At 48.8% G+C, this 15,178-nt stretch overlaps 1 protein-coding gene across 4 annotated transcripts in view; it reads left to right on the forward strand.

Annotated features, from left to right (window-relative positions):
• The window catches only part of LOC119972695 (calcium/calmodulin-dependent 3',5'-cyclic nucleotide phosphodiesterase 1A-like), a 782,449-nt gene that overhangs the window by 531,826 nt on the left and 235,445 nt on the right, over positions 1–15,178 (forward strand). For all 4 annotated transcript variants that reach the window (XM_038809816.1, XM_038809818.1, XM_038809817.1 and 1 more), the window contains 2 exons: positions 9,394–9,514; positions 11,711–11,792. In XM_038809816.1, the coding sequence (XP_038665744.1) occupies positions 9,394–9,514; positions 11,711–11,792 (203 nt within the window). The remainder of the gene's footprint in view (positions 1–9,393; positions 9,515–11,710; positions 11,793–15,178) is intronic.

Consider the following 15,178-nt stretch of genomic DNA (forward strand, 5'->3'; position numbering starts at 1 on the left):
ACACATGGAGCAGCCAACAGGAGAACACCCAGTGGATAGAACATAGCTCCAGGGACATGTCCATGGCCGGAAGGTGGGTGGGTGTCACGGGGAGGGGTAGTTGCCTGGAGAGATTGGCCAAGGGTTCAGAGGTCAGCCACACTGTGGAAGAATGTGACAGAGGTATCATACTAGTTATGCACAAGGGTCTATTGTGTAATACAAGCCCCCAATCTCCCGATGTTGCCGCCCCCTCAAACCCCACCACCTCCCCTCCCCCGGTGCCCTCAGTGAGCCTAACTGTGCTTCGCCCTCCTATCTCTACCGCTACGTCTAGGTGTCTCCCCAGGATGCACATTGGAGGTAGAGGTAGCCAGCTGCTCACCTCATCCCACGGACGTCTATGCCCCTGGTGGGCATACTCTGGGGGCTCGGAGGCCGAGGGCCCCGGCTCACTTATTGGCGGCACATTCACAGCTGTGCCACCCTATCCTGTGTGCTGACTTTGCGACGCAGCCTTATCAGAGGGGTGGAACTCAGAAGAGCTGGTGGCTACCGTCGCTACTCCACGGTTGGCACTCAGCACCCCCTTTTCCCGGTCGGTGCCCATTGCGGCCTGGGGTTCACCTTGGCACGGAGTGCAGCTGGTTTGAACCTGGCTACCCTGCATAATCTGGCTCCACCAGCCCTGGATGGTTCCCCATGGTCCGCACCATCGTGTCAATGCCCTCGACGATGCTCCCCAGTTATTGGGCCATGCTCTGCAGCCCCTTGGCAATGCTCACCTGCAACTGAGACAAGCCCCACAACGCCTCGGCCATTCCCATTTAAGAGCTGGACATGTTCCGCAGAATCTCATCTCGGTGAGCCTGGTACTGGGTCACATGCCCCAGCGAGTCGGACATTCTGCGGAGATCCTCAGTCATGGCTGTCACCGACTGCGCTCATGGTGCCGACGTAGTACATCGGGTTCTCCACCACGATCGCCACCCTTGTAGTGTTGGCCTCGGTGCCAGGCATTGCCGGTGACATCTCCTGCATCCACAGCTTCTAGTACTCTGCTGGAGTGACGCTGACATCCGCCTCTCAATGTCCCGGCTGCTCCCTCTTCTCTCCATCAGCTCCGGGTAACTTTGTTCCAGCACCATTGCTGCGAGCTGTCTGGTTTGGCTGAGCAAGTGCAGCTGAAGTGCTGCTTGACCTTGTTAGCCGGGGGGAGGGGGGGGGTGGGGGGGGGGGGGGGGGGAGGCTGGCAAGCGTGATCCTGGCAAAGAAGCCTATGAGGCCTTGTTAAGTGGACCAATTAATGTTGAATTGTGCTTCCGGCCTCACTGGGCCGAGAGCCAGGAAGCTCACGGTAATTCCTGCTAGTTACCAGACTTCAACATTTTTCGGAGAATCATGTCCATAATCCTGTACACGTCGATCATGTCGCACCTCAATCTTCTCTACTCCAGCGGAAACAGCCCAAACCTATCCAACCTCTCTTCATAACTTAATGTTCCATCCCAGACATCATCCTGGTGCATCCCCCCCAGTGCAAACACTTCCTTCCTATAACATGGCCAATATTTCTGATGCATGGTCACAATCTGAAAGGTTAACTCAGTTTCTATCTTCACAGATGCTGCCAGATCTGTTGAGTATTTCCAACAATTCCATTTTTATTATTTTTTTCTGGAAAGGTGCGGAAAAACTAAAAACCCTGAGTTCCAGACTACCTTTGCCCTTTTTATTTCGTCCAGTCTATATGAAAAATACAATCCCCAAAGTGGATTATATTGCCTTTGTTACAAGCTTCAGTCATTTTTTGCTTGCTGTTTTAGCTATGAAGCCTTGCCTGGCCCTTCTGATTAGTTGCTTCTGGTTATGTGCCACGTGGTCTTGCAAGAGAGGGGAAGTGTGGTGCATCGTGTTTGGGTGATGTGGCTGTCATGATTGAACAGCACAAGTTATGATATGTACCTGGGAGTGAGGTGAAGTTATGAAGTTGTGATTGATTGAGATTGGAGGTGGGTGAGTGATGGTGGTAGCACAGTGAATAGCACTGTTGCTTCAAAGCAGCAGGGTCGCGGGTTCGATTCCCGCTTGGGTCATTATCTGTGCGGTGTCTGCACATTCTCCCCATGTCCCACAAGTCCCAAAGACATGCTGTCAGGTGAATTGAACATTCTGAATTCTCCCTCAGTGTACCCGAACAGGTGCCAGACTGTGGCGACTAGGGGATTTTCGTAGTAACTTCATTGCCGTGAAGTTTGTAAGCCTACTTGTGACAATAATAAAAATTATTCTTACTATGTGTTAAGCAGTGGCTGGAGTTAGTGGTAATGCAGCCATCCAGATTCTCAATCCCCTTGACAAGAAGTAAATAACATATTTAACGGTAACTGTAATGCGTTGATCTTCATTAATCTCTACTCCTTCCTGGCTGTTTCAACATTTTCACAGATAATGAGCCAGCAGGACACCGAGCAATGTCTGCAATTGGTTACATTTCTCTCTGAGTCCTTCAGTCACAGCATAAACTGTGGGCAGCACAGTAGCTTAGTGGTTAGCACAATTGCTTCACAGCTCCAGGGTCCCGGGTCAATTTCAGGCTTGGGTCACTGTCTGTGTGGAGTCTACACATTCACCCCGTGTGTGCGTGGGTTTCCTCCGGGTGCTCCGGTTTCCTCCCACAGTCCAAAGATGTGCAGGTTGGGTGGCTTGGCCATGCTAAATTGCCCTTAGTGTCCAAAATTGCCCTTAGTGTTGGGTGGGGTTGCTGGGTTATGGGAATGGGGTGGAGGTGTGGGCTTGGGTAGAGTGCTCTTTCCAAGAGTCGGTGCAGACACGATGGGCCGAATGGCCTCCTTTTGCACTGTAAATTCTATGATCTATGATCTGATCAAAATTGCCCTTAGTGTTGGGTGGGGTTACTGGGTTATGGGAATAGGGCGGAGGTGTGGGCTTAGGTAGGGTGCTCTTTCAAACAGCTGGCGCAGACTCGATGGGCCGAATGGCCTCCTTCTGCACTGGAAATTCTATGATTCTATGAAACTGATTGTGGAAGTGCTGTTCTCCAATCACCAGCGACCAAGGACTTATAAGAACAATATCTTATTAAGTGCTCTGAGCAGCTCTTATCTGCTTTCAATCCCACACTTCCAACATGTGGCCCTTTAAGTAGCTGTGTCATCTGGGACCGCAATGATAACTGTGCAGTGAGGGAACCTGGCCATGTGAGACCAGAGTGAAGAGAGCAGTCAACCGGCATTGAAAGAATTGGGAAGGGCTGAGAATTCCATGTCAATTAGAGTGGCTGAATTTAATGTCAAATCAAGTACAGAAAGATAAATAAAGGGAGAGTAAGATTGGATTAAGATTGTGAGAAAAAAAACAGAAAGGCAAAGTAAAAGTTTTCTAAATAAATAAAATAGCTTATTGTCACAAGTAGGCTTAAATGAAGTTACTGTGAAAAGCCCCTCGTCGCCACATTCCGGTGCCTGTTTGGGGAGGCTGGTACGGGAATTAAACCGTGCTGCTAGCCTGCCTTGGTCTGCTTTCAAAGCCAGCGATTTAGCCCAGTATGCTAAACCAGCCCCTTCTATTTAGCAACTCTCCAATCTGAAGCAAAGATGGTTGGACTCCTCTATCTGCACTGCAGATGCTGAATGGTTGCTTATAACCCCTCATGCTGCCCCGGCTCTGTGACTGCATCTCCACTATCAATTGGACCACTCTTTTCAAAAGCCGGAAACCTCTCCGAACGGCAGCTAGCACTTTGGGGTCGGGCCGCCCTCCGACCATCCACCCCCTTGGGAGATCCTTCCTCCGCCTGATGTGCCACAGCACTTGTGTTTGTGGTGCGCACTAAATCGAACCCCAGCCGCCTCTTTGCTAAAGTGCCCAATTGAGATGAGTGTCTCTGGGACGCACTTTGAATAGTTGATTTTCAGTACCAGAGACATTGTTCGCCAGTTGTTATCATGTTATTAAAAGAATACTTGCATTTAAAAAAAAAAACAAGAATTAACCCCTCTGGAAAGTTTAATTTGCACCTGCTGTATGAATACAACTATGTGCTTTTCAATCCAATCCAATGGTGAGGCAGATAGCGAGATGCTGCTTTTACAAAGGTACTGATGGAGCATTTCAGTTTGGACAACAACTTTTGGACATTTGCGTTTAATAAAATATTTGCTCCTCATCTGAAATCTCTATTATTTGCATATGAATAACTAAGTGCCATTAGCCACACCATTATTCGTGTTCGCAAAATTTGGCCGATATATATATATATATATATATGTATTTTTCGGCCAAATTTTGCAAAAGTGGTCTCTTAGAATTTCGGAATCTATTATGTCATGTAGAATGCAGGTATTTTATGCTCAAAGGAAAAGAAAAGGTCTCATATACCTTAAAAGGTGCCAATAATTTAACTCTGATACAGAGCTGGAAGCTTCAAAATTTCAGACCAGGGAAACACACATTTTTTCCATTGACTCAGTTCCTGATATGTGTTCTCATCATCAGTTAAAGAATGATTTCTTGAAAACATATGTCACGTTGTTAGGAGTTTTCTATAGGCCCCCAAATAGAAATAGAGATATGGAGGAAGAAATTGCAAAACAGATTATGGATAGGTGTGGAGGTCTCAGGGTAGTTGTCATGGGTGACTTTAACTTTCCAAATATTGATTGGAACCTCTATAGGTCGAACAGTTCGGATGGGGAAGTTTTTGTACAGCGTGTGCAGGAGGGTTTCCTGACACAATATGTGGATAGGCCGACAAGAGGTGGGCCCACATTGGATTTGGTACTGGGTAATGTACCGAGCCAAGTGTTAAATTTGTTTGTGGGAGAGCACTTTGGAGATAGTCACCACAGTCTTTCACTATTGCAATGGAGAGGGATAGGGCCATACAGCAGGGCAAGGTTTATAATTGGGGGAGGGGTAATTATGATGCGATGAGGCAAGAATTAGGGAGCATAAGATGGGAACAGAAACTGTCAGGGAAAGGCAAAAATGAAAAGTGGAGCTTGTTCAAGGATCAAATACTGTGTGTCCTTGAAAGGTATGTCCCTGTCAGGCAGGGAGGAAATGGCCGTGTGAGGGAACCATGGTTCACAAAAGAGGTTGAATGTCATGTCAAGAGGAAAAAGTATGTAAGGATGAGAAAACAAGGTTTCGGTGGGTGGCTTGAGGGTTACAAGGTAGCAAGCAATGAGCTAAAAAAAAAAGGGCTTAGGAGAGCTAGGAGGGGGCATGAGAAGTCCTTGGCAGGTCGGATCAAGGAAAACCCCAAAGGCTTTGTACTCTTGGGAGGAATTCTCCCCTACCCGGCGTGACGGGGGGTCCCGGCGTAGGGGAGTGGCGCCAACCACTCCGGGGTCGGGCCTCCCCAAAGGTGGGGAATTCTCCGCATCTTTAGGGGCTAGCCCCGCGCCGGAGCGGTTGGCACCAGAAGACTGGCGCAAAAAACCGGCGCCAGCGGCCTTTCAGGCCTGCCGCCCGGCAGCGGGGCTGGCTGAAAGGCTTTCGCCGGTCAGCGCATGCACCGGCGGTGACGTCAGCGGCCAGCTGCCGCTGACGTCACCACCGGCGCATGCGCGATGTGGGTTTCTCTTCCGCTTCCGCCATGGTGGAGGCCGTGGCAGAGGAGAAAGAGTGCACCCAGGGCACTGGCCCGGAGTCTGAGCGGGGGGCCCCGATCGCGGGCCTGGCCACCGTGGGGGCACCCCCGGGGTCCGATCGCCCCGCGCCCCCCCCAGGACCCCGGGGGCCCGGTCACGGCGCCGGTCCCGCCGCCACCAGAGGTGGTTCAAACCTCGGCTGCGGGAGAGGCCTCCCAGCGGCGGGAATTCGGCCCATCGCGGGCCGGAAAATCGCCGCAGGGGCCTCGCCGATCGGAGTGGCGTGATTCCCGCCACTACCCGGGTGGCGGAGAATCTCTGCCATGGCGGGGGCAGGATTTTCGGTGACCCCAGGCGATTCTCCGACCCTGTTGGGGGTCGGAGAATTTCGCCCCCTATGTGAGAAATAAAAGAATGACCAGGGTGAGGTTAGTGCTGGTCAAGGACAGTAGTGGGAACTTGTGCATGGAGTCAGAAGAAATAGGAGAGGCGTTGAATGAATACTTTTCTTCAGTGTTCACCAAGGAGAGGGGCCATGTTTTTGAGGATAAGAGTGTGATACAGGTGGGTAGGCTGGAGGGGGTAGATGTTCTGAGGAAGGATGTATTAGCAATTTTGAAAAACTTAGGGTCGACAAGTCCTCTGGGCCAGATGGGATATATCCAAGGATTCTTTGGGAGGCAAGGGATGAGATTGCAGAGCCTTTGGCTTTGATCTTTGGGTCCTCACTGTCCACGGGGATAGTTCCAGAGGACTGTAGAGTGGTGAATGTTGTTCCTCTGTTCAAGAAAGGGAATAGGAATGATCCTGGTAATTATAGGCCAGCTAGTCTTCCTTCGGTGGTCGGTATGTAAATGGAAAAGGTCCTGAAGGATAGGATTTATAGTAAGAAGTCTTACAACACCAGGTTAAAGTCCAACAGGTTTGTTTCAAACACGAGCTTTCGGAGCACGGCTCCTTCTTCAGGTGAATGGAAAGGCTTGTTCCAGAAATGTTTATATAGACACAGTCAGAGATGCCCCGGAATGCGAGCACCTGCAGGCAATCAAATCATCAAAGATGCAGAGAGAGAGGTAACTCCAGGTTAAAGAGGTGTGAATTGTCCCAAGCCAGTTCAGTCGGTAGGCCTCTGCAAGTCCAGGCTTGTTGGTGGGGGCCGAATGTAATGCGACATGAATCCCAGATCCCGGTTGAGTCCGCATTCATGCGTGCGGAACTTAGCTATAAGTTTTTGCTCAGCAATTTTGCGTTGTCGCGTCTCCTGAAGGCCTCCTTGTAGAATGCTGACCCGGAGATCAGAGGCTGAATGTCCTTGACTGCTGAAGTGTTCCCCAACTGGAAGGGAACAGTCCTGCCTGTTGATAGTCGCACGATGCCCGTTTATTCGTTGTCGCAGTGTCTGCATGGTCTCGCCAATGTACCACGCTTCGGGACATCCTTTCCTGCAGCGTATGAGGTAGACTACATTGGTCGAGTCGCACGAGTATGCGCCGCGTACCTGGTGGGTGGTGTTTCCACGTGTAATGGTGGTGTCCATGTCGATGATCTGGCATGTCTTGCAGAGATTACCCTGGCAGGGTTTTGTGGTGTTGTGGTTGCTGTTCTGAAGGCTGGGTAATTTGCTGCAAACAATGGTTTGTTTGAGGTTGCGCGGTTGTTTGAAGGCCAGTAGTGGGGGTGTGGGGATGACCTTGGCAAGATGTCCATCCTCGCTGATGATGTGTTGGAGGCTGCGAAGAAGATGTCGTAGTTTCTCCGCCCCAGGAAAGTACTGGACGACGAAGGGTACTCTGTCAGTGGTGTCCCGTGTTTGTCTTCTGAGGAGGTCGGTGCGGTTTTTTGCTGTGGCGCGGTGGAACTGTCGATCAATGAGTCGAGCGCCATATCCCGTTCGTACGAGGGCATCTTTCAGCATCTGTAGGTGTCTGTTGCGCTCCTCCTTGTCTGAGCAGATCCTGTGTATACGGAGGGCTTGTCCATAGGGGATGGCTTCTTTAATGTGTTTCGGGTGAAAGCTGGAGAAGTGGAGCATCGTGAGATTATCTGTGGGCTTGCGGTAAAGCGAGGTGCTGAGGTGACCGTCCTTGATGGAGACGAGTGTGTCCAAGAATGGAACTGAATTTGGAGAATAGTCCATGGTGAGTTTGATGGTGGGATGGAACTTATTGATGTCATCGTGTAGTCGTTTCAGTGATGTCTCGCCGTGGGTCCAAAGGAAAAAAATGTCATCGATGTATCTGGTGTATAGCATCGGTTGAAAGTCCTGTGTGGTGAGGAAGTCCTGTTCAAACTTGTGCATGAAGATGTTGGCATATTGAGGTGCAAATTTGGTCCCCATGGCTGTTCCGTGCGTCTGGATGAAGAATTTGTTGTCAATAGGATTTATGACCATTTGGAAAGATGCAGCTGAATCCGGGACAGGCAACACGGATTCGTGAAGGGTAAGTCTTGCCTCACAAATTTGATTGAATTCTTTGAGGAGGTAACCAAGTGTGCAGATGAAAGTAGAGCAGTTGATGTTGTATCCATGGATTTTAGTAAGGCGTTTGATAAGGTTCCCCAAGGTCGGCTTATGAAGAAATTAAGGAGGTGTGGGATGGGGAAATTTGGCCAATTGTATAAGTAACTGGCTATCACATAGAAAACAAAGGGTGATGGTGAATGGAAAATTTTCAGATTGGAGACCAGTTATCAGCGGTGTACCACAGGGATCAGTGCTGGGTCGTCTGCTATTTGTGATTTTTATCAATGATTTGGAGGAGGGGGCTGAAGGGTGAGTCAGTAAATTGGCTGATGACATCAAGATTGGTGGAGTAGTGGATGAGGTAGAGGGCTGTTGTAGGCTGCAAAAGACATCGATAGGATGCAGAGCTGGGCCGAAAAATGGCAGATGGTGTTTAACCCTGATAAGTGTGAGGTGATTCATTTTGGTGGAAAAAATTTGAATGCGGATTACAGTGTCAACGGCAGGGTTCTGAGGAATGTGGAGGAACGAAGAGATCTTGGAGTTCACGTGCACAGATCTCTGAAGGTTGCCACTCAAGTGGATAGAGCCGTGAAGAAGGCTTATAGTGTGTTAGCGTTTATTAACAGGAGGCTTGAGTTTAAGAGCCGCGGGCTTATGCTGCAACTGTACATGACCCTGGTGAGACCACATTTGGAGTATTGTGTGCAGTTCTGGTTACCTCATTATAGGAAGGATGTGGAAGCATTGGAAAGGTGCAAAGGAGATTTACCAGTATGCTGCCTGGTTTGCAGGATAGATCTTATGAGGAAAGGTTGAGGGAGCTAGGGCTTTTCTCTTTGGAGCGGAGGAGGATGAGAGGCGACTTATAGAGGTTTATAAGTTGATGAGGATAGATAGAGTGGATGTTCAGAGACTATTCCCTCGGGTGGATGTAGCTGTTACAAGGGGGCATAACTGAAAGATTCAGGGTGGCAGATATAGGAGGGATGTCCAATGTAGGTTCTTTACTCAGAGAGTGGTTAGGGTGTGGAATGGACTGCCTGCTGTGACAGTGGAGTCGGACACTTTAGGAACTTTCAAGCGGTTATTGGATAGGCACATGGAACACACCAGAATTACAGGGAGTGGGATAGCTTGATCTTGGGATAGCTTGATCTTGGTTTCGCACAACATCGAGGGCCGAAGGGCCTGTTCTGTGCTGTACTGTTCTATGTTCTCTATGTTCTCTAACCTGTGCTTTCCATAATCATTGAACACACTGGTGACATTATGCTAAATTTGCAATTTGCTGAAACTGGTCATTTCTATCACTGTTATGTTAACTTACAGGATTGAAAAACCAAAGGCCTTTTCACTATTGCTGCACACTGCTGATATCAGTCATCCCACGAAAGCTTGGGGGATGCATCATCGCTGGACCATGGCACTGTTGGAGGAATTCTTCCGGCAGGTTGTGACTTTATTCTGATGAGATTATAAAGAAATTAAATTGACCGCTTTTAGGTTCTAATGTTACTGAGAGTGATTTTGATGTTTGTAGGTGGTTTAACTGCTCTTAAATATTGAATGGATTGAATGCTGTAACATTCCTGACAGAGAAAGCTTGACACTGGAGTAATAGTTGAGACATTATCCCAGGCCTTACAGTCAGCACTGATGTTGTGCGCATTTCCACCACCTGCAAAGATTTCTGCAAACTGATCTTTTTGCACACTTACAGCTGGGTTCCTGATCCCGTCTGCAACAGCAATGGGTCAGTGTAGCCGTCCCTGTGGAAGATAGTTGAGCACAGAAGACGGGCAAAGAGAGGTCAAGTTCCCTTTTTTTCAACATTAGCTGCTGTATTGAGGAAAGATTTTAAATGTTTTTCAGTGGATTAATGAATTAATAATTGAGTGGTGAGTGGGCTAGTGAATGGGTGTGTGAGTCCTTGAGTGGGGGGTAGTCAGGTGCGAATGGTGGTCGGTACCTGGGTCGGATCAGACGGGTAATTAGGTGGGGGGCAGTCATGTTGAGTCCAGGTTAATCACGTTGACGGTAGTTGGTTGGGATCGGTGGAGTATTGACTGGGTGATAGTAAGTAGGGTCGGAGGGTGGTTAGATGAACGGGTCAGTGGTCTTGTCAGGCGGAGGTCGAGTGGGTGATAGGTGGGTATGGTCGGGAGTTAGTCAGATGAAGGATAGTCAGGCGATGGAAGTTAAGTCAGGTCAAGGGGTTGTTGGTTCGGTTTGGAAGGGGCATTTGGGTCGGGGGGTGGGGGGCTAGTGGTCAAGTCAGGGGGTTGATTGGGGTTGTGGTGCTCAGTTTGGTTACACTGGCTAAAAGCGAATTACTGCGGATGCTGGAATCTGAAACAAAAGAGAAAATGCTGAAAAATCTCAGCAGGTCTGGTAGCATCTCTCATCTATCAATGAGAGAAAAGAGCTAATGTTTTGAGTCCAATGACTCTTTGTCAAAGCAAACAGACAGAGAAAGTGGGAAATATTTATACTGTGGAGTGAGAATGAAAGATGAGTCACAGCACAGAAACCCAGGGAAACCGGGTGCTAATAGCCACAGAAACCAAATGGAAAGAGTGCTAATGGCAGTTCCCAGAGAGAACAAAAGATGTGAAAGGTCAAGTAGCAGAGAAACTAATATCAGAGGGTGAGCTGTCGATGTAGGGGAGGGGAAGGGGGAAGCAAAGAGGAGAAAGGTTAAGGAAAGGTGGATAAGATTGGGGGAGGGGTGTTAAATATATATTATACACACTGGCTAATCGTTGAAGTGGACTAAAAATTAAGCAGTGGAACAATTCCTGGCTAAGTATCCAGCTAAGTCCTGCTTCTCTGGTCCAAATTGTTTTCAACACTCTAGAGACACTTGCATCGGGTCCAGAGCAGACAAAATCAATCCATTGTAAGTTTAAGTTTCCAGGACAATTTCACTGCATGGCCCGAATTAAACACTCCCTCATCGGTTGGATTTTAGGTGGCATGGGTGGGGAGGGAGGGAATGAAATTGCAGGGATGAGATTACTTTTGGGTTCCCATTCATCCTGACCACACAGTGATTTTATACTGGACCGGTCAAGGCCTCAAGTGGGAAACGCACCCTTGCCCAATTGAGGCCCTTAAGTGGCCACTTAAAGGCTGTTTCCCACCCAGCCAATTATGAGGCTGCTGAGAACATTGAACATCTTTGGGGGAAGACCAGAAAGGCTTCTGGACCACCATTCCACCCTGGCCTCTCCCCTGAGATCCCTCCCCTCCCTGCCCTGGGACCTTGTCCTCTGGAACCTACATTTAGGCTCAGACAGGTTGGTAAGGTTCCTCGCAGCTTTTGAAGGTTGGACTTCCTCCCAAGCAATCAATATTCATCTGAGTGCACATTGGTGGAGGGTAGTTGCGGATCCCGCCACTCTTCGGATGGTGGGAGCCGTGTCTCTGCCGTCTGGAAAATCCAGGCCCATGTGTGTTCAAAAGGACTTCCAATAAGTCTAGATTTTGATGATGCAGAGACTAGAAGATTATGTTTGCAAGTTAGTGTGCATGAAGTTTAGCAATCGCAGTTTCGGGATATTCCTGAACCTTATTTATGCAGCCAAATGTGAGACCATTCAGCTAATAAAGTTCAGTTCCTCATTTAGTCTGATTGGCATTGCAGGGTGACAAAGAGGCCGAAATGGGACTTCCTTTTTCTCCACTCTGTGATCGCAAGTCAACCATGGTGGCTCAGTCCCAGATAGGTAAGACACTCAAGTACAAGTCGACCTGTATTCCAGGGTATTCATTTAACAACCCATGGGCAAATTAACATGGAGAAGTTAAAGCTTAATTCAATATGTAAACTTCTGTTTGTATTGGAAAATATGTATTTAGTCAGGAAACTTAGCTCTCCTTTCGACTGGTAACTGTCCTACTGAGTTGTTTTCAAAAACAGGAGCCAGAGCTAGAGTTGAAGTTGAAACGGATTGGGGTTATGTATGATTATGAATGGAGCAGTAGCTGTCAAGAATTCCCCATGTTCTTCCAGGATTTTATATTAATGTTTGAAAAGCATCTACTGGAGTAACTGAAAACTAATATTTATTGTAGTAATGATCAAAAGAAGACGACATTTTGGGGGTAAATAAAACAGAATATATGGTTGCTAGCCAGTATGAAGATGGCTATTTGGAGAATAGATATGTTATAATGTTGACTTTCACCTTGTTCGAGGTTTCTGTAATTTATTTCCGAGAGTTTGGATGATACTTCGAACATGTGTACTATTCACAGATTGTCTTGTTGATGAATATATGTGGGTTCTCAGTTAATCAATTGCTGGTGAGTTCAGCTATTGATGCAGTGAGGCAGAGCTAAGAATGAAGAACTGCTGCTTCCTGACAAGGGATGTTTTGGTAATGGCCCACTTTCCAGACTTTTACATAAATGTCTTCGCTCTAAATTTGTCTGCCTCTCACCTCAGAAGGCATGTTAAACCACATTTTTCAAAAAGAGCTAAAGTGTCCATTAAAATGGGAAAGAAATGAATTTCTAAAGAAGAAATATTGTAATGCAGTGGCAGAAATTTCTGCCTGTATTTTCGGGGTGGGCAGGCATGGCAGCAGGGCGGAGGATCCAATGGGAACTCCCAAACAGCTTTTCCGCCATCGGGATTTCCTATTCAGATTGTCCCCGCCCGTTTCTAATGACGTAATAGTGCTCGTGCCATGAAACGTTGCAACTCCATGAGAATATGTCATTAGCGAGCCTCCCAACTCTATTATTCCTCCCCATGTTAGATAAAACACCACCCAGCGCCTACGGAGTTTATAATGGCCTTTGACAAACGGGGGCCTGGTGAAATGAACCCGCTGGGGGTGCAGAGTTAAGTACAACCCCAGGAGAGGGAGGGCCATGCTTGGACAGTGCCAGGGAGAGGGGCTTCCGATGAGGAGGCCTGCGGAGGGGTTTTCCCCATGTCCACGAGGATGGAGGAGAGAAATTCTCTGGTGGGAGATCGTGGGCGAAATCCTCCGACCCCCAGCAGGGTCGGAGAATCGGCTGGGGCCGCCAAAAATCCCGCCCCCGCCGTGGCAGAGATTCTCCGCCACCCAGGAAGTGGCGGCGGCAGGAATCTCGCCACTCCGATCGGAGAGGCCCCTGCGGTGATTCTCCGGCCCGGATGGGCCGAAGTCCCGCCGCTGGGAGGCCTCTCCCGCCGCCGAGGTTTGAACCACCTCTGGAACAGCGGGATCAGCGGCGCGAGCGGGTCCTGGGGGGCGATCGAACCCCGGGGGGGTGCCCCCACGGTGGCCTGGCCCGCGATCGGGGCCCCCCGCTCAGACTCCGGGCCAGTGCCGTGGGTGCACTATTTTCCTCTGCGGCCTCCGCCATGGCGGAAGCGGAAGAGAACGCCACATCGTGCATGCGCCGACCGGCGAAAGCCTTTCGGCCAGCCCCGCTGCCGGGGGCGCCGGTTTTTTGTGCCAGTCTTCTGGTGTAAACCGCTCCGGCGCGGGGCTTGCCCCCAAAGGTGGGGAGAATCCCACCTTTGGGGAGGCCCGACCCCTGAGTGGTTGGCGCTACTCCCCTACGCCGGCACCCTCCGTCACGCCGGGTAGGGGAGAATGCCGCCCCGTGTATGTGGCGGCGGGGTGGTGTCCGGGTCCCTTCTTATTTCTATTTCTGGAAGGCCACGTTTCTGGCATGATGGGCTCATTCAGAGGCTGCCCTATCACCATGACATTGTGGGATCTGTCTACAGGATTGTTTTTGACTCCATATCAAAAAATATGGTGGGAAGAGCTGGCAGTGGAACAGACGAGCTGCAAACCACTTTTCCTGCCTGAGTTGACAAAAAAAATGGTAAATTCTGTCAAGTATTCTTAGTGAGGAGTGGAAAATATATCATGGGTGAACAGCCCATAATTTTCTGCCCCCTAATTTTGATGGCAACTATTGTACATATGCAGCACAGTGGGCTAAACAGCTGGCTTGTAATGCAGAACAACGCCAGCAGCACGGGTTCAATTCCCGTACCGGCTTCCCGGAACAGGCGCCGGAATGTGGCAACTAGGGCTTTTCACAGTATCTTCATTGAAGCCGACTCGTGACAATAAGCGATTATTATTATTATTATGCTCACAGTGCTCTGATGTACTTGCCATGTGACTGTTCATTGAAGGAATCAACCCACAGGATTTGTACAGTGTCATTGCTGCTATTATTCAAATGTAACACTCGGTGCGCTGCTAAACATGAGAGCTGAGGTCTAGGTCCAAATGCAATATCGCATGACGCTTGTAACTCATCTGCGCATTTCCTGAAATTTGGCAAGCCAATCAAGGCAAAGTGTCGAGAAGACTTAAAATTTTCTTGCAGGAAAATGTTGAAAATGAATTGACAGGTCAGCATTTATCACCTTCCTCCACTTCTTGGCAACACAGCCACAGTAGTTAAGGTCAGGGGGTCATAGAATCTCTACAATGCAGAAGGAGGCCATTACCCACATCAAGTCTGTACTGGCCCTCTCAAAGAGTACCCTCCCCAGACCTGCTATCCTGCCCTATCCCCACTTAGCCGTTAGACACTAAGGGGCAATTCTAGCATGGCAACGTGCACATCTTGGGACACGGGAGGAAACCGGAGCACCCACAGAAGAAACCCACGCAGACACTGGGAGAAGTACAAACTCCACACAGTCACCCAAGGCCAGAATTGAACCCAGATCCCTGGCGCTGTGAGGCAGCAGTACTAATCTCTGTGCCACCATGCCTTTAGTTAACTGAGAGTGATATAAACCTCGAAGTTGGAAGAGTGAGATTTAAAATTATATTGTCACATAATCATAGACACCTGTCCTCACTTAAGTCCAGGCAGGAAACCAATAATTGATTCAAGTTGGTGGAGCCTTGAAAAATGCACAGGCAAGCAAGATAATTTAACAATAATGTTGCTTTGTGATGGCAAGGCCACCATTTAATGAATGGAATATTTCACCATTTCTTTCAAGTTTTTCAGAAATTAGTTTTGTGGTCAAGTCACTGCTAGTCAGGTTATATGGATCCTTTCTCGGTAGAATAAAGAAACAGGATTTCAGTGAAGAAAGTACCCCTGCACAATTTCTAAAAATGTGATCAATCACTTC

Source organism: Scyliorhinus canicula, chromosome 10 (genome assembly GCF_902713615.1).
Source record: "Scyliorhinus canicula chromosome 10, sScyCan1.1, whole genome shotgun sequence".
NCBI lineage: Eukaryota > Metazoa > Chordata > Chondrichthyes > Carcharhiniformes > Scyliorhinidae > Scyliorhinus > Scyliorhinus canicula.